At 43.4% G+C, this 18,136-nt stretch overlaps 1 protein-coding gene across 1 annotated transcript in view; it reads left to right on the forward strand.

Moving 5' to 3' along the window:
- The window catches only part of SND1 (staphylococcal nuclease and tudor domain containing 1), a 426,838-nt gene that overhangs the window by 142,831 nt on the left and 265,871 nt on the right, over window positions 1–18,136 (forward strand). Inside the window, exon 11 of the mRNA XM_055421219.2 lies at window positions 11,095–11,184. Within this exon, the coding sequence (XP_055277194.2) occupies window positions 11,095–11,184 (90 nt within the window). The remainder of the gene's footprint in view (window positions 1–11,094; window positions 11,185–18,136) is intronic.

Genomic DNA, 18,136 nt, shown 5'->3' on the forward strand with positions numbered 1-18,136 from the left:
GCTAATGGTAGTTTTGCAAGTGTGTTATTTCGCAATCACAAGTAATTGAATTCATTATGTCAGATTTGTAGAGAGCAGAGGATTGCCTTGAAGTCTTAACCAGATAAAAAGAAAAAACTAAGTATTCAGATTTTGTCAAATTGCTTCCCCGTCCACCCCCCACATAACACATAGAAACTATCTGGAGTACTGCTTTTGCATCACCGCTTGCAGAGAGCCTAGTTTTATGGCTGTACAGTGAGATATCTAGTATAAAGTCTTTTTAATCATTATTCAGGAATATACTTATCTTTATGTAATACTGAATCATTTCTGGTAATAGTTGCTGGAAGGGAGAGACATTAGAAATAGTTCACATTCAACTGGTGCTATATGAGAGACGTTCATTACTAACAGTGATATGAATCCACAGTGATACTGCCTCCTCCTTTTTTTTTTTTAAGCTCTCTTTATGTACTGACCACTTCCACTTATTCCCCTAATCAGAAGTGCAGTTTGAGTTTTTTAAGAAATAAATATTTTAGCAAGGCCTTTTTTGCATCCCCCATCCTATTCTCTCTCTGTGTTGGCATGTTCCAGGAAAATGGCACTATTCTAGGCACTTCGTAGGTATTATTAAGATCAGTTCTCCTCTCACATAAATCTTCCTTCCTGTGGTCTGGTAGGGAAGATAAGGCCTACAGGAATTAATTAAATTACAGTAATACAAGGAACGAAGTGATTAGTGCTATAACTTCTGGTTATCTCTTCTGTTGCTTGATATTTTAGCATTCCTTAACATCCATGTTAGATGTTGTAAAACTTTAGCTAAGTAGCTTCTTAGTTACACGTGTAGATCTGTTTTTTTTTTCCCCATAGGGTTCTTATTGCCTGAAATAATCCTTGAACGTGAATTTAAGAGTTGTATGATGTTGTATTAGTACATAGGTTTAGTGCCTTCCTGATTCTGACTGGACTTTGAAGTCATTTTCCCCTGGGTTTTATGTGTTCTGTGTGACGCCAGGTTATTCTTAACTGGCTGACTCTTGGGAGGAAACTGAGGCAAGCCGGAAGCTGCTGGTGGAGAGTCATTGTTGAGAGCCTGGGCTTCTGTTCATTCTCTGGGTGACAGCGAGCTGCCCACCTAACTCTTGATCATTTGTTGCCATCAAATGCTGGAGGAATGTTTGATTTCAAGTTCAGGACAGCGCTTTCTGTCTGACTTCAGGAGTGCTGAGCTTGAGCTTTGTTCTCTTCAAGGATCTGATGCCCTTTCTGTCTCATTATCCCAGCCTTAGTGGCTGCATCCTCACCATTCCTCCAAGTCGCCCTTGGAGCAGATCTTTATTTTCAGAGTGCTGGCTGCGTGGGGGAAGTTTTTGTCCCCTGTGCTGGGAAAGGAAGATGGGCGGGGCTTTCTCACCTTTTTTTTTCCTTCCTGGGTCTGGAGCCTCCTTGCAGCTGGTTGCATAGCTTCCTACTTGGGAGCCTTTGCCTTCTTCGGGCCTTGAGGTCTGTGCGGGGCAGTGTTGTTCTTTTCTCTTTTTCTCCTGGCCAGCAGAATTTGTAGCTGAGTGAAAATGTCGGTTGCTCAGTCCTACTCTTTGAGATCCCATGGACTGTAGCCCAAGCTCCTCTGTTCCATGGAATTCTCCGGGCAAGAATACTGGAGTGGGTTGCCCTGCCCTCATCCAGAGGATCTTCCTAACCCAGGGATTGAACTTGGAACTCCCACATTCCAGAGAGATTCTTGACTGTTGGAGCTACCAGTAGCTGAGTGAAGGCACCCTGTATGGTTTGCTACTTGGATAATGGTTTTAGAGCCCTTACAACCTTAATAGTATTTGAAATCTTGACAGGGTCTTGATAGTGAAAAAAAAAAACCCTGATGTTTGGCCTCTTCTGTCCCACCTCCCTCCCCTGTGCTTACTGCATCCACACAATAAAAAGCAAGAACTTCTGAAAATGTTCTTAATTGGTATGTAATTGTGTAGGAGAGCCATCTCCAGAGACAGATGTTTCTCTCTTTGCATAATGGTCTTGCAAAGGGACTTTCATTTGGGGAACAGCACCTTAAATGGAACATAATGCCACACTGTGCACTATAGATGATCGGCGAGTCCCTTCCTGGAACGTGACACTGCCGAAACCTGCTTTGCTTCTTTCCCTCTTTGGATGTTGCCCAGAGATCTTGGTAACTGGGGCTGTTCCTCAGATTTGCCACTTGGCTCTGCTGTCACTGTGGCTAGTGTAGGTGTAGACCACTGGATGTCTGTGTCAGGGGCGGGGAGAGGGGTGCCAGTCCTGCTGTTCCCTGGCATGGGCAGGTTGAAGAATATCTAGTAATCTTGTTTTCCTACCGTTACTAGACTGGCAACTAGATTACGTTGCCAGTTGTCTTGTCTGTAAAGAAATTTAAGAAGTATTTCAAATTATCTTCAGCTACATGTGGAGGAAGAAATGTGAGTTCCCCAGTTATTTACTAATTTACCTGCTTACTTAGCCATTTGGACTTTAAACAAGCTCCTCAGTGTTGCTTTGTGACTGTCTAAACCTTTGGATTCCCTTTGCTTCTGTTCCCATTGGTTTAAGTTGGGCCAAAGTGCTCAAATGGCGCTCGGTAGCATTTCTCAAAAAGTGCCCCATGGTCCTCACTATTTACTATAAACTACTATAAACACAGAGTCGGGGCCAGGACCCCAGACCTGCAGAATCAGAGTATCTGATGTGGGCCTGCATGTTCCCAAACTCCACACTAAACCTGATGGTCACTGACAGGTGGTGATTGATTGTCCTTTGATGGTAAGAAGCCGAGAGAGAGTAGTATCTGGCTCTCCAGCTACAGCCACTGGGATAACTGGGATGAGAATCCTAGCTCTGTTTGTTAACATGACTTGAGGCATGTAAGCCTCACTTTCCTTGGTGTAATTTAAGTTCATAATCCATTTCATTACAAATTGAAGACTGAGAAGCAGACCCAGTGGGTTTTGTCCTAGGTCTGATGAAGTGTGGACAACTGTATAGAAACGGTGGATCGAAGAGTATGAGAGAAGTGTAGTCAACTAAGGGTTCTATAAAAGTAACAATGCTTCAGGGGCCCAGTATCTTACATAATCTCACAGTTCAAAGTCCAGCCTTCTTCCATTCTCCCACCTGTAAATTTTTATAATCACATCTCAGTTTTTTTTTTTTCTTTCAGTTTTTATTTAACATTCTTCTTTGCCTCCTTGGAGATATGTCTGAAATGTATTGCATTGTTGCGAACTCAGGACTTCCCCAGACCTCATCTTTTTAATAGACCCTATTTATGTTTAGGGGCTTCCCTGGTGGCTCAGACAGTAAAAAACCTTCCTGAAGTGCAGAAGACCTGCGTTCAGTCCCTGGATTGGGACGATCCCTTGGAGGAGGGCATGGCAACCCATTCCAGTATTGGCTAGAGAATCCCCATGGACGAAGGAGTCTGGCGGGCTACAGTCCATGGGGTCGCACAGAGTCAGACACGCCTGAGTGACTACGCACAGCACAGGTGGCACTAGTGGTAAAGAACCCTCCTGCCAATACAGGAGATATAAGAGACCTGGGTTCGATCCCTGGGTTGGGAAAATCCCCTAGAGGAGAAAATGGCAACCGACTCCAGTTTTCTTGCCTGGAGAATTACATGGACAGAGGAGCCTGGAGGGCTACAGTCAGTCCATGGGGTTGCAAAGAGTCGGACACAACTGAAGCAACTTAGCACACAGCACACATTTACCTTTAAGAGGGATTTTTTAGGAGGAAGAAATAGAGTTAATTGAGAAAGAAAGCATCTTTTTCTTTGAAGCAACTCCTGGGGAGTATTGGGTACATGAATCTTGTGTGTGTGCTCCTGTAGATAGTGTAGGATATCTTCTGTTTAGTCAAGGTGGTTATGATTTTGACCCTTTCCCTACAGCTGCTATAGCTGTAGGTTTCCATCTAGTTAGATCTGTCTTTTATAAAAATGTGCTATTGTATGTGTTAAGGATAATAAATAGTGGATATCCCTGTGGATTCTGTCTCCTGGCTGCCAAGGGAATTGAAAGGTCCTTGATTGTAAATATGCCCAGGGCGTGTGGTAATGTTCCTATTTTAAGTCTATAATTCAAATGGAAATCACAGCCTTTTGTTTATTAACAGAGCTTATGTGGCAGGGCAATTGGGACTGGTCCATTTACCTTTTGAAATTTTATCCATTTAAATTGAATCGTGTCTGTTCTTATTTTAATTCAACAGTCTGTTTTAAGATCTTCATAGAGTATAATTCTGCTTGGCTACTTGTAGTGTATTTCAAGTCTGCTTTTTAAAACAAACAAACTTATTTTTGACCCTGGTTATTTGAGAGCCCATTGGTAGTTAAATTATTCCCTTCTGCATCTTGGAAAGATACATCTGTGAAAGAATATTATTTTGAGAGAAGGGGGATAAAAAGGAATTTAATGCATTTCTTATGAGGAAAAGAATGGCCAATTATTCTGCCTCTGAGAGAAATAAAAGTATGAGACACTGTGAGCTAAGGGAAAAGCTGACCAAACCAGGTGCGGAGTTTTCCCATCCCTAAACATTTTTTAGTCTACAAAGGCCCTGACATTATAGAATGATATAGCAAACTTTCCTTCTTCTGCCTTGATGTTGTACCGTGTTGCTCAGATCCTCCTCTTTTTAAAGACACAGCCTTGCAGATAAAGTGCCTGGGCACTCATCCTCGACCCTGTTTCTTTCCTCTTCTGTTTCTTCCTCTGCCTGTCCTGCATCAGTAACCAACCATTGACCTTCATTTCAAGGTATTTTTGTATTTTGGCTGTTTACATAGCTCTAGGAATATGTTGTTTTTTAGTCTGTATTTAAATCATTATCATTCTGCAACTTACTTTCCTGCTTAGTGTTGTTTTTCAGATTTGTTTTATTGTGTTGCTCTCATTTAGACTAATTGCTCTGTGTTCTGCTCTGTGATTGTACCATAAACATGAGCACTGTCTTCCTTGTCTTGCACGAGCCAGGCTTCTGTTTGGTATATACCTACCTGTAAGAAGAATTTCCTGGGGCTACTTTGGTATCTCAGCTGGGAAAGAACCCACCTGCAATGCAGGAGACCCCGGTTCGATTCCTGGGTCTGGAATATCCCCTGGAAAAGGGATAGGCTACCCAACTCCAGTATTCTTGGGCTTTCCTGGTGGCTCAGATAGCAAAGAATCTGCCTGCAATGCAGACCTGTGTTTGAGACCTGGGTTTGATACCTGGATTGGGAAGCTCCCCTGGAGGAGGGCATGACAACCCACTCCAGTATACTTGCGTGGGGAATTCCCATGGATGGAGGAGCCTGGTGGGCTACAGTCTGGGGTCACAATGAGTCGGACACGACTGAGCAACTAAGCACAGCACAGCAAGAAGAATTTCCTAAGTATTAGGGATGTATATCTCTAACTTCAACCTCATGAGATTGGGTACATGGAGCAGCACCATATGAATGTGCCATAGTGGCCGAACCATATTATATTCCCATCAGTGGTCACAGCATACCCATTCCCCTACATCCTCATTTTTAAGAGTTTGATAGTGTAATCAATGTCCTGTAGTATCTCAGCTTACGATGCCCTGATTATTAATGAAGTGATACCTTTCTTCATACACTGAATGCCTCGCTGCCATTCTTTTGTAAAATGCCTGTTCATACCTTTTGGCCAATTTTTCTGTTGGATTGTTTCTCTTGGTGATTCGAAAAACTTTCACTACCATGTGTACCCACCTGACAGTATCTGCATCCACACACTTTAGGGTGAATTATTGGAGCTCCTGTGAAAAGCCACTCCCTCCTTCCCTATATAAAGACATTGCATTAACAGTTCTATCCTCTTCATTCTGCATTATCACTTACTGGCTTTCCATGGGAACTGTGCCTATCATTTCTTCCCTCTAAAACCAGAAACCGAAACCCCTTCTCTTCACCCTGCTTCCTCTGCCAGCTACCTCATAATGTCTTTGTGTTTTGTAGCAAAACTTTCTGAAGTATCACATGTACTCACTCTGTCCACTTTTTCTCTTCCCATTCCCGGTTCCCGTCAGGCTTTCCTACTGCTTCACCATGATTGCCAGGCTACAGATGACCCACACTTAGCTTAATCCAAGTGGATCTTAGTCACTTGCCTTGTGCATTGACACAGCCGGTCTTTCCCTCCTCAGTTCACTTTTTTTCCTTGACTTGGATGTAACATTGATCCTTTGTCCTGCTGAGATGACTGAGTGCTCCTCCTCAGTCTCCTGTTTTTCATTCCTTCACTTATTCCTTACCTTTCAATGTTAAAATGCCCAGTCCTCTGTGCTTCTCCATCTCTTTGCTTTAAATACCACCTATATGCTGCTACTGCTGCTGCTAAGTCACTTCAGTCGTGTCCGACTCTGTGTGACCCCGTAGACGGAAGCCCACCAGGCTCCCCCGCCCTGGGATTCTCCAGGCAAGAACACTGGAGTGGGTTGCCATTTCCTTCTCCAATGTGTGAAAGTGAAAAGTGAAAGTGAAGTCGCTCAGTCGTGTCCAACTAGTAGCAACCCCACGGACTGCAGCCTACCAGGCTCCTCCATCCATGGGATTTTCCAGGCAAGAGTACTGGAGTGGCTTGCCATTGCCTTCTCCATACCTATATGCTAACCACTTCCAAATGTAAATTACCAGCTCAGAACTTTTCTCCAAACCCACACTGCCCACGCAACACCTCAACTTGAGAGTTTAGCGTGCCCGTAATCGAACTCCTGTACTTACCCCGCACCCTCCACCTGTGGTCTTCCTCATCTCATGTGATAACCCCACCCCCCCCCCCCCCAGTTACTCCTTTACCTTTGCTCATGCTTGACTTCTCCCTTTGTTCTCTTCTCACATTCCATCTACCTACTTTCAGAATATTCCCAGATTCTAACCACTTCTTACTGTCTCACTGCTCCTTCCAGATGTAATCGACCATTGTTTCCCACCGAGATTAACGCCCTAATCTCCTATCAGTCTGCCTTTGTTTTCTCCTTTCTCTGCTTTAGTGTCCGTTCTCAGCACCGTGGCTGAAGCAGTTCCTTTAGAGGTTAAGTCAGAGGTGTCTTCGTCTGTTGTTCTTCCCTCTTGCTCTGTGCTGTAGCCACAGTGATGCCTCTGCTGTTCCTTCAACCCACCAGACGTCTCCTAACTCGAGGCCTTTGCATCGGCTGTCCTCTCTGCCTTTCTCCAGGTGACTGCATCCCATACCTCTTTTGAGCCTGTTAAAACGTAATGTGATGAGGGTAGGCCTCACTGAGAAGGTAATACCTATAGCTCAGGATTCTAGTTCTCTCTCACCTGGTTCTGCCTTTTTCTTTATCCGTTTCACTTATCAGCTACTGAGTCTGTGTTTTGGCCCATCAGTTTATTCATGATGCCTCTTAGTAAAGAACTCTAAAATTTTACTGGAGTTACATTTATCAGTCTTTTTGTGGTTTGTGTTTATTCAGCCTTGTTTTAAGAACTCCTCCAGGGTCCTTGGCTCCAGTAAAATTTTTGGCTACAGCTTTTTGGCTGCAAGATGGGCTGGATAAAATTTAGGCCTGAGATGGGGTTGAGAATAAAGACCTTGATTAGTATGTGTTAGTCACTTAGTCGTGTTAGGGATCCCTTCTGTTCCCTCCAGATGAGTGTTGACCAGGGACCTCATTTTAGGAAGGTAAGATCCTGAGGGTCGGGGAGGATGCCAGGCATGTCTTTGGATGATGAGATGCTGATATTGAGCTTCCTTCCCCAGACAAGAAGAGGTAAAATGATTGAAGTTACCTATAATGCAAGTCATTGCCAGGCCTACATACAGAGTCACTTCAGGATGAACAGTGATTATAGCACATATTGGTTTGTGTATTATCCGCCCACCAGAAAAATCAAGCATTCTTTTCTATTTTTATTTATTTATTTTTTAGCATTTCCATGTAGATTAGAATCTAAACTAGACAGTCCATTTTAGCAGGCAAGATTCAGCTAAAGTCTTGTTTTCTCAGAATACATTCCATACCTCAATTGCCTCTTAGAGATTTCAAAGGCTTTTATGTACCTGGTAATTTGGAGGAATTGCTTTTATTTTGTAGTTTCTTAGGGACTTCTAATATCTCTCTTGTAAGATGTTTACAGATGTCAATAGCTACTAGATCTAAAGGGTTAGAGTAACAAGATCATTCTGTTTTCACTTGTGATATCTTGTTTCCTGCTTGTGCTATTAGTTCTTTCCTAGGTTCATGAGAGACATATAATCAGACTCAAGTTGCCCTGTTTTTCATTGGGATGTTTGATGTACTATTTTCTTCTTTTGAGAGTGTCTTGGCTCAGCCCAGTTCTGTCAAGCACCTTTCTTGTTCAGGCTGCCATGTCGCATGTTTAGGTGTGTCTCATCCTATGGCCCTTATTTGAAATGCTTATTGAAACTGTTTCTTACCATTCCTCGTTTTGGAGTTCCAGTCAAGTGACCTTGCCTTTAACCTTGGTGGTGTTTCAGAATAAGAAGGGTAAGCTTCTGATATCAGGTTCTATGGCATATCCTAAGGCTGTGGAAAGGAAATTTTGGTTATTTTAAGTCATTAAAAAAAAGCAAATGTTCACTTAGTAATCACATACCTCCTCTCCAAATAGATTGCCCTGTATTGCTAGGGGAATAATATGAATACATTGGTACTGTTTTGCTCCTGATGGCCGATTCTGATAATCATTGATTTTTGTCTTTATTTAAAATTTGTTCGTTACTGACACCTAGTATCTTCTGTCTAGCAATGTTTCTTACAGTATGAACAGTACTGTTATAAATTCTACTTTGCTACTGCTGCTGCTGAGTTGCTTCAGTTGTGTCCGACTCTGTGTGACCCCATAGACAGCAGCCTACCAGGCTCCTCCGTCCATGGGATTTTCCAGGCAAGAGTACTGGAGTGGGGTGCCATTGCCTTCTCCGAAACTCTACTTTAGGGCTTCTCAATAGTGTCCCACTATAAGGAAAACTCAGTGTTAGGTTATTTCTTTAAAGAAGTTCATGTTTTGGGCTATACTTATTAGGCAACAGTCATGCCACCATATGACTTTGATCAGAGTTTAGAAATCCAGTTGTTCCTGTTTAAAGTGTGTAGATTCTCACACCTCAACTCACAGAAGGGAAAAAGACTTACCTTCAATTCTGAAGGTGTCTTCACTTCTTTGAGGATCACTGCAGTGATACTGCTGCCTTTATTTATTTTTTAACCTGGAGAAATGAGAAGACAGTTGGTATATATATGTATATATGAAACTTGAACTCAAAGAATTTTGCATATTCTTGGTGATATCAGTGAACTGAAATGTTTAAGTGATGTGTTCTGGAGGCCAAGTCTTTTTGATGCCTTTGACCTCAGAATTGTCATTAGGATGAAAATGATAAGTGTTCTTAATTTGAGTGTAGTTGGCTGCTTAAGAGAATGTAATTTGAATACTTTAAGTACAGAATGAATTACATAGAGATCTTGTTGTGTCAGGTGTATAAGAGATGGCAAAGCAAACTTGAGCCCAGGTGGACTAATCATACAGAATGGGAAGCAATGACATGCATCTGGGTTGGAGGTTATTGCTTAATTTTCTCTTTTTTTCTCTGATTTTTTTTTCCTCCAAATATCTGTTGATGCAGATGGCATACTTGTTCTTATATATCGTTCTGCATATTCCTTTTGTTAGTACATCCAAGTATTTGAATATATACTCTAAAGAAAGAAAGAAAGTTGCTCAGTCGTGTCCGACTCTTTGCGAACCCATGGACTGTAGCCTACCAGGCTCTTCTGTCCATGGGATTTTCCAGGCAAGTATACTGGAGTGGGTTGCCAGTTCCTTCTCCAGGAGATCTTCCCGACCCAGGGATTGAACCTGGCTCTCCCGCATTGTAGGCAGACACTTTACCATCTGAGCCACCAGGGAAGTCCCATAGACTCTAAAGAAGGTACTATATACTTGGGTCTGGGGTCACAGAGGACAACAGAAATGAACAGGATCTCTGTTCTCATGGACCTCAAGGGGCTGGTGGTGGGGAGGCATTAATCACACCAACCGATAGGCAGCATCTCCCAGTTTCTTCACACGCTCTGCTCCTGCATACCCTGCCCTGCCCCACCCCACCCCCACCCCCCCCAGACTTCTCGGGCTCCTTCTCCTTTATCCCCTCTGTCCATTCCCTTGTCGGTGGCTGATAACTCATTTCTTAAACTAGTTCTCGCGTCTCTCGAGGTCCTGTCAGTTCCCGGTTCTGTTGCCTTTATCTGGACCCTCTCTCTTCATCTCAGTTGTTTTGCTCAAAGCACCTCTTTTGAGGGCAGTCTGAGCTCCAAGAAATCACGAAGGGATTGATTGCTTTATTTGTCTGTTGAAATTCTGTTTGTTCTTGCCTCTCTACTTTTGCTTGTCTTGCTTTTTTCCCCATCTCTAGTTTTCTTCCTAGTTCATTCCTATCCTGCAAACTCATGTTAAGTCCCACCTTGTCAATGAAACATCTCCCGATTACTTCTTTCTTTCCACTTCCCTGAATTCTAATAGCACTTAGTCCCTCAACTGTATCACATAATTCAGCGCTTATTCAAAACTGCTTCGTGTTACTTCATAGTTACAGGATTTCTTCTATTATTATTGTTAGGTTACAAGGATTTTAAGTCCAGGATTATAACATACATTTACATAGTGCTTTGTCTGGAGCTAATAGTTGGTACGTGCTTAATAAAGGCTTGTAGAATAATAGAATGAGATTTATAGGATATCTGTAAATATTAGAAGGGCCCTGATAACTCAGTGAACTGCTTTTATGTTGCAGTTTATATAGCTATTTCCCTATTGATGAGCATTTAGGTTGTTTCCTGTTGCGTAAACAAGTCATTGCTTATTTTTGAGCCTGTCATTTGTAAAAGATAATTTTGTTCCCTGTAAAGCAACCAAATACTTAATCATTCACTGTGTATCCAGCAGTTACTCAATATTTGTGATCCTGGAAGATAGAGCCTCCTTCAGGTGCATTGTCTGTATCCTGTGCTCTTGGCTGTGTTCCTGTGTCAGTTTTTGCTTTGATTTCTCATTCCTGATGTGATATTTTATTTTGCTTTAAGGATAAGAACAAGAAACTCCGTCCCCTCTATGACATTCCCTACATGTTTGAAGCTCGGGAATTTCTGCGGAAGAAGCTCATTGGGAAGAAGGTAAGCGATGACAGAAACCTATTTGCGAATAGTTGTGTGTTGTTTTAAGCGGGGCCCTTGTGATGGAATCCCAAGACCGGCAGATAGATGACTTGCCTCCCTCAAGTCAAGCGATTTTGCTTGGATACAAAGAGAGGCGTGCCTCTGTCTCAGGGAGTGACATCCCTCGGGAGAAGTCTAAAATTGGGGCCCTGACCACAGTGTGATTGCCAAGACGCTCACGGCGAGTTCTTTCCAGGGTCCAGGCTCAATTCCAGTTTCAGTAATTGCATATTGCCCTGAGCTCCATTCACTTGGCTCTCTGTTTCTCTCCAGCCACCTCCATTAAAAGTTGGGGCTGTGGGATTTGCTAGGGAAAGAAGGTGGCTGCTCTTTACTGCTTTCCCTATTTCTGTGGCAAAGATGGAGCCTGTCTTGGTGGGGAAGAGAGCATGGTTTCCTGGTGGTTCTTGGGGAGACTTTCTGGTGGAGCCCGGAGGCCCTCAGAGGGCATTTCCTTGGGTCGTCAGTGTGTCCTAGGTAAAGAGAGGGAATGAGTTGGAGTATTTCCTTTGGTAATTTAGAGAAATTTGTGGAGAAGGACAGTGATTTGTCTTCTCCTTACAAGACTGTGATTTGTCTTCTCCTTATTTTTGGTGGGAATTCTTCCAGGAAATGTTATGTTTTTGGCCAACTTTTGTTGTGGGTTCAGAAGGCCATTTGGTTCTAAGTCTGGCCTCAGCATGTCAAAACCATATTAGCATTCTTTACCTCCAGGCAGGTTTTTAAATGATGGGAGTTGTGAGAGGTTTGTCAAAGTAGTGTAAAAATAAATATAAATATAAGCCATTTTATTAGATACCGTAGTCACTAGAATGATAAATTATAACAAGAGATTTTGAAGCTGGGCATAAGATGAAATTGCTAATTTTGAGGTAGAGACACCAAACTGGATTCCCTAACATGAGTATTAAATCTCCTCAGGTTCCTTCAGAAAATAGGCTCATTTGTCATTGTATAAAACTTGACAGAATGTTGTATTCATTCATGAAGTGTAGTGCGAATGATGGCTTTAAGCCTCTTTCAATTTCTAGATCTCCTGTTATCTGATCGAATGTCTAACATCTCTATTCCACCAAGTTGATACCATATCACTCATTTACTGGCTCATAAACAGTGGCACAGAGACAAGCAAGGAATCCCATTCCCCACCCCACCAGCCCCATCCGTATGCATGTCTACTGAAACCCATCCAAGAATTACACTGAAAGGGGTGGCAGTGCATATTCACTTCGTGGGCAGCCAGTTGTGTGGCCTGTGTTATGGCCTCTACCTGCGTGGTTTGAACATTGCCCTCCCGGATTCTGCTTCATCTCCGGGAGCATAGATCACAGCTCAGAGTAGCAGCTGCTGAATGGTTTTAGGTTAGTCCAGGGCCCTGCTCTCAAACACTGTGTGCCTGCTGGGCCTTTGTAAAGTCCTCCGTCTCAGGATAAAAGGACTAACCTCCAGTGTCAGATTTGGTGGCAATTCTTAAGCAATTAGTCTCCTTCTTGGTGGGAGAAACCTCATTTACTGGTACCTCTGCATCAGAGTTGATTGGATTCTGTTTGTGCTGAGCCCAAGTTTTGTCCCCCACAGTGACACTGTATAAATGATGAATACTGTATCCCCGCTTAGGGAGAAGGACGCAGCTCAGCTCTGCTGGGCTAGAACATCCTGATGCAAACTGCTTTTCCTGACTCACCACCTGAAACCACTTGCCTGTCTTCTGGGCCCATCAGTTGCAACAGCAAACACCCATGTGCTCTGGAGTCTGGGAGCAGGCAGGGCAGTGGCTGCCTCAAGGGGGTGGCCCGCACATCATCACACATTTCTGCCAATTCCCTTCAGACCTCTGCAGCTGTTGAGAGCAGCATGTAGTGATTAAGAGGCTCCGAGAGGGTGCATGCGGGTCTGTGTGTGCCCGTGTGCATGGAAGCTGATTAGGGCTGCCTGTCACAGCTTAAGCAAGATAATGGAGGCAAAAATCATCTTCTCTGCCCAGACTATTATTTGACTATCCCAGAGAGTCTATAATAAGACAGTTTGGAGGGATTTCTAGAATGTAGAGAAATAAGATTGAAGGTAAAGTGGTGCAGTGCTTTGTTAGATTCAGTGGCCTCCATTTCAGTTATGGAAATGCACTTTGGTTCACTCCCCGGATTTAATTCTGGCTAAATGCCTTAATTAAAGTAACCAGGCACCTCTCTGAGTCTTGGTTGTATCATTTGTGAGGTGGGAATATTATTTGCCTTTCCTCTCTCATGGATGAGAATCCGCCATAAAACAAGTCATTCACGTTTTTCCAGATGCCTATTATGATTTTGTTTTGTTTAATGATACTGCTTTCACGTACAGTCTAGCATAGCCTGACTTTTTCAGGTGAGGTCAAGAGATATGAATCCGTGGGCAGCAAATTTGCCCTTGCCCAGATTTGGATGTTACCTGATACCCACTTCCACAAAATGTGTATGTGCTTGTGTTACAGTATATATTTGTGTGCGTGTTTGTGTTTTGTGTGGTTTGAGGAAAAGGCAGAAGACGTGTATATCCTGGAAGAGTTTCAGAAGCTGTCTGAATTGCCACACTGCTTGGTCAAATGCCCTCCCCATCCCCTGTTTGCCATCTGCCATCTGTGCATTCAGTCAGATTTGACTCAGGGAATATGCATGGAGGAGAGACCTGTCTGACTAACTTCTTCTGGGGTTCTTCATGGTCCCAGTGTAGTGGACACATGGAATCCTTGGTAACTTCAGTGTGTCCCGTAGTTTTCCAGAATGGCATCCTTTGTGTAAGACGATGAGATTGTGATGCCCTTCTAAGAGAACCAGAGCTACAATCCTCTTCTGATCGCAGGAACAGTTTCTTTCTCTGTGTATTTTTTTTTTCCTTAATATTTAGAGATTGTCAGCCCTAGGAAAGCAAGAGTTTGTATGTCTAAGTCATTTTGCTCTTAGTGGAATAAGGTGATGGTAGCTGGGAATCTTCATTGGGAGTTTTCCTCAGCTATTTCATAGAATCTCTAAATATTTTTTAATCTGTTTAATACAGCATTTACAAATGACATGTGAATCACTGTAACTTCTGTCCCTTGATTGTGGAATTTTTGTCACCATGGGAACCATTGTGTTCAAAGTTGTAACTTGTTTGGACCATTGAAGGGTCAGAAATGGTGGATGAAATAAAATTCCAAAAAGGAATGAAGCTTCAGCCCTGGCAGTAGAAAGATGCTCAGTCCAGGCTGTCCCGTCTCTAAAAGTTCTACCCCCACCCCCACCCTCCACCAGTTCATCTGTTCCCTAAAGATTTTACCACTGTTTGCATTGAATAAGTAAATTGGGGAATAAGACTCATTTGTAAACCAGCAGCTGACTTTGTCAGAGAAGGCAATGGCAAACCACTCCAGTACTCTTGCCTAGAAAATCCCATGGATGGAGGAGCCTGGTAGGCTGCAGTCCGTGGGGTCGCTAAGGGTCGGACACGACTGAGCGACTTCACTTTCACTTTTCACTTTCACACATTGGAGAAGGAAATGGCAACCCACTCCAGTGTTGTTGCCTGGAGAATCCCAGGGACGGGGGAGCCTGGTGGGCTTCCGTCTACGGGGTCACACAGAGTTGGACACGACTGAAGTGACTTAGCAGCAGCAGCAGCACTTGACTTTGTGTGCTTTTTATGTCATTAAAATGTGTTCTGTAAACTATGCAGACTCTTTTTAAAGGCAGTCAAAATTAGGTAATTTTCTTGATAAATGCAGACATTTGGAAAGTTATTGGGCTATAAATTAGGAAATTATTGCTTTAGATTGTTCTTTTTTTGGAAGCCTATTTTATTTGAGCAGGTCATGCTTTTGGGGGGTGTGGAGCTTTTGGGGGGTGGGTGGGAATGATTTTCGTGTGTGCCAGACTTAACAATTCCAGCAGGTTCGAGACCAATCCTCGTGAAAAATCTGTTCCCATTTTTTAGAATGGTTCATATAGTATGTAAACAATATTATCTCTATTCTGAGTTAATGTGCTTTTATGAGCCAGGCTGGCAACCCAACCACTGTTAACAGCCTTGCTTCTCTGGGGTAAAATAGTCTCAATGTCTAAGTTGACTATAGAAGATACGGCTCATTTGTTTATGGTGGCTACCTGTGCATGATTTTCATGCCATTCCAATATGTATGTAGCATGAACTAAAGACCTCAGCACTTCATATAATGCTCATTTTAGCTTAAAAAGTTAGAGCTGTCATTTATCGAGTTGGTGGTTCTGGTAAACACTGAATTTTGTTTTCACTTTTTAAAATCTTCACCTCTGCCCTGAAAGATATATGTATCATTCCTATTTTATAGACATAGAAACCAAAACTTACCCCAGATGTCCGTGCTTTTAATGATGACTCTGATGACAAAGGGCATCCGGAAAGGTCTGCTTTCTTGTTGTGTGTACTGACTGATGTGTAGATGGCCAGGGTCAGGGTGCTTTGGGGGTATGACCATTCTTGGGTATGACACCCCCCCTGCTGTGAGAAGTTGATTCTCTGCCGCCGCAGCATCCTTGTCCACAGAGAGCCACAGGTGGTCGGAGCACCAGGGATCAACCCTCTGAATGCCTTCAGCCCTCTAGACATTATCTCATGAGTCTTTGAGATGTCCCTGTGAAATGATGTTTCCTCAGATTGCTGCTCTGAGAAGCCCGTGTCAGATTACATGATCTTCTTCAGTTCCACAGACGATGTGAGGTCATAGCAAACAGTGTTACACCAGTGTGGAGCTCGATTTTACTTTCTCTGCCATCTTCTGGCAGAGGTGAGGCTTCTGGGCGAAGGGAAAGGGCAGGTGACTCCTTTTTTATTTAATCTTCGGCAGCCCCCCCCCCACCCCCCGCAGGTTGAGGAACACAGTGCTCCAGTCCCTGTGTGAGCATGGGACCCTGAGGAGACCCCACGTGGCCTTCCTCAGCCGACGCGGCACTCAACTCAGCCGGTGGGTGCTCTTCCAGGGCGTGGGGCGTCCTTGAAAATTCATTCACTCTTCTCACAGGATGCGTCCCAAAAATACTTTTGCTGTGTGTTAACTTAATCCCCTGTGTTAAGTACAAAGCTGGCAGTCTGGGGATTCTTGTTCTTAATTACCTCTGATGCAGTTTAGTTTGGTTTTTATAAACATTTCCTTTGTCATCTCCACATTTTTCACTTCATATTAATGTGATTCACTCACGCCATGGAAAAGTCCTCTACATTAATGATCAAAACAGGCCCTAGGGTTGTGAATGCATTGTGATTTAAATTGACAGGTTTATGCGAGGTTGCTTGTCCTTGCCTTCTCAGTGCCAGCTGTTACCATCAGTGTGGCTGTAAATTTTTTGAATAAATGGCTGAAGATATTCACCAAATCGAGATGTTTTGAATTGGCTCGTATTTTCTGACCACGCCTTTTCCGAGTAAGACTTCTCCTACTTAGACGGGACGAGAGCGTGTCAGTGCTCCACAGGAGACCAAGGGTCGCTGGAGATGCCTCTTGGCTGGACTCATCAGCTCTCTTGTCTGGTGTGGGTAATTAACAGAAATGACTGTAGAGTTTCTGGAAACTCAGTTGTTCCCAGCAAGGTAGCATTCTCCTGGCTGCCACTTGAGAGCTCTTCTTGATGAGCTCTTGGTTTTGTTTAATCTGTAGGTGAGGCAGAGTACCTCTGTGCTTTAGGGACCATCAGGGTGTTGAGCAGGGAGAAGGCAGTGGCAACCCACTCCAGTACTCTTGCCTGGAAAATCCCATGGGTGGAGGAGCCTGGTAGGCTGTAGTCCATGGGGTCACAAAGAGTCGGATACGACTGAGCAACTTCACTTTCACTTTTCACTTTCATGCATTGGAGAAGGAAATGGCAGCCCACTCCAGAGTTCTTGCCTGGAGAATCCCAGAGACAGCGGAGCCTGGTGGGCTACCGTCTATGGGGCCGCACAGAGTCGGACACGACTGAAGTGACTTAGCAGCAGCAGCAGCAGCAGGGTGTTGAGCTGAGCACGTAGCTCTTTGGTGAAGTGTGGTATTTGTATGAAGTATATTCTTATGCCTTCTTCAGAAAGGACATCTTATATAAATGAAGAAACCAGAAATTGAAACTGGATTCCTGAAAATTTCTTCTGTAGGCTTACCTGTGGGAAATGGTTTATTAGATACCAGGATCCTCAAGATCTCCTATATCTGGGTACTGCTAGACCTTACTTGGTTTAAGGACCTTCTTCCCTGGACTCCCAGGTTGCTTGTAGGTTCTGGTGAGAGTCCTTTCATTTATAACTGATTCTCAATGGGCTTGTCTTAAGCCACCCACTCCTGATCTTTTCACCCAAGATTCTGAAATATCGTCCTTGGGACTGGAACTTTCCATGCCTGTTCTCTGCAAACTGGGCTTTTATTTTAGGGGGAGATTTGTGCTGAATCAGCTCAGCTGTGTTTGGGGGTAGGGAGAGGACAGGCTTTTTTCCCCTACTTTAAAAATAACGCTTATGTGCCAAAAAACCCTATAAAATGTGCTGAATTGCAAATCTTCCAACTTCCTATACCTCCTGGTTTACAGCGAATAGATTCTTCTGAGCTTGGGCTCAGTGATAATGTACAGAATATCTTACAATGCGTGGAGGAGAGTGAAGTGAGACTACCCAGACATGCTCTGTTGGGAAGCAAACCCAGCTCTCGTTATCTTTTCTCACAGTATTTTTTCCCTAGTAGTTTCATCTTCTAAGGGTTTGTATAGGGATAGTACATATAAATTTTCTAGGAAGAAAGGTTTTGGTATATTTGCAAAATCAGACATCATTCCAAAGTAGTGAGTCCAAATTTTAGGCATAGACTCTTTTAGGATTTCTTTCTGTGGCCTCTGTTTTTGATGTGTCCAGAAAGTTAGGCTAATATTTCCAGCTGCTTGAGTATCTTTCCTAAGGACATGAA

The sequence above is a fragment of the Moschus berezovskii genome, chromosome 3, assembly GCF_049115385.1.
Source record: "Moschus berezovskii isolate FMDL1 chromosome 3, NW_MosBer_1.0, whole genome shotgun sequence".
Lineage (NCBI taxonomy): Eukaryota > Metazoa > Chordata > Mammalia > Artiodactyla > Moschidae > Moschus > Moschus berezovskii.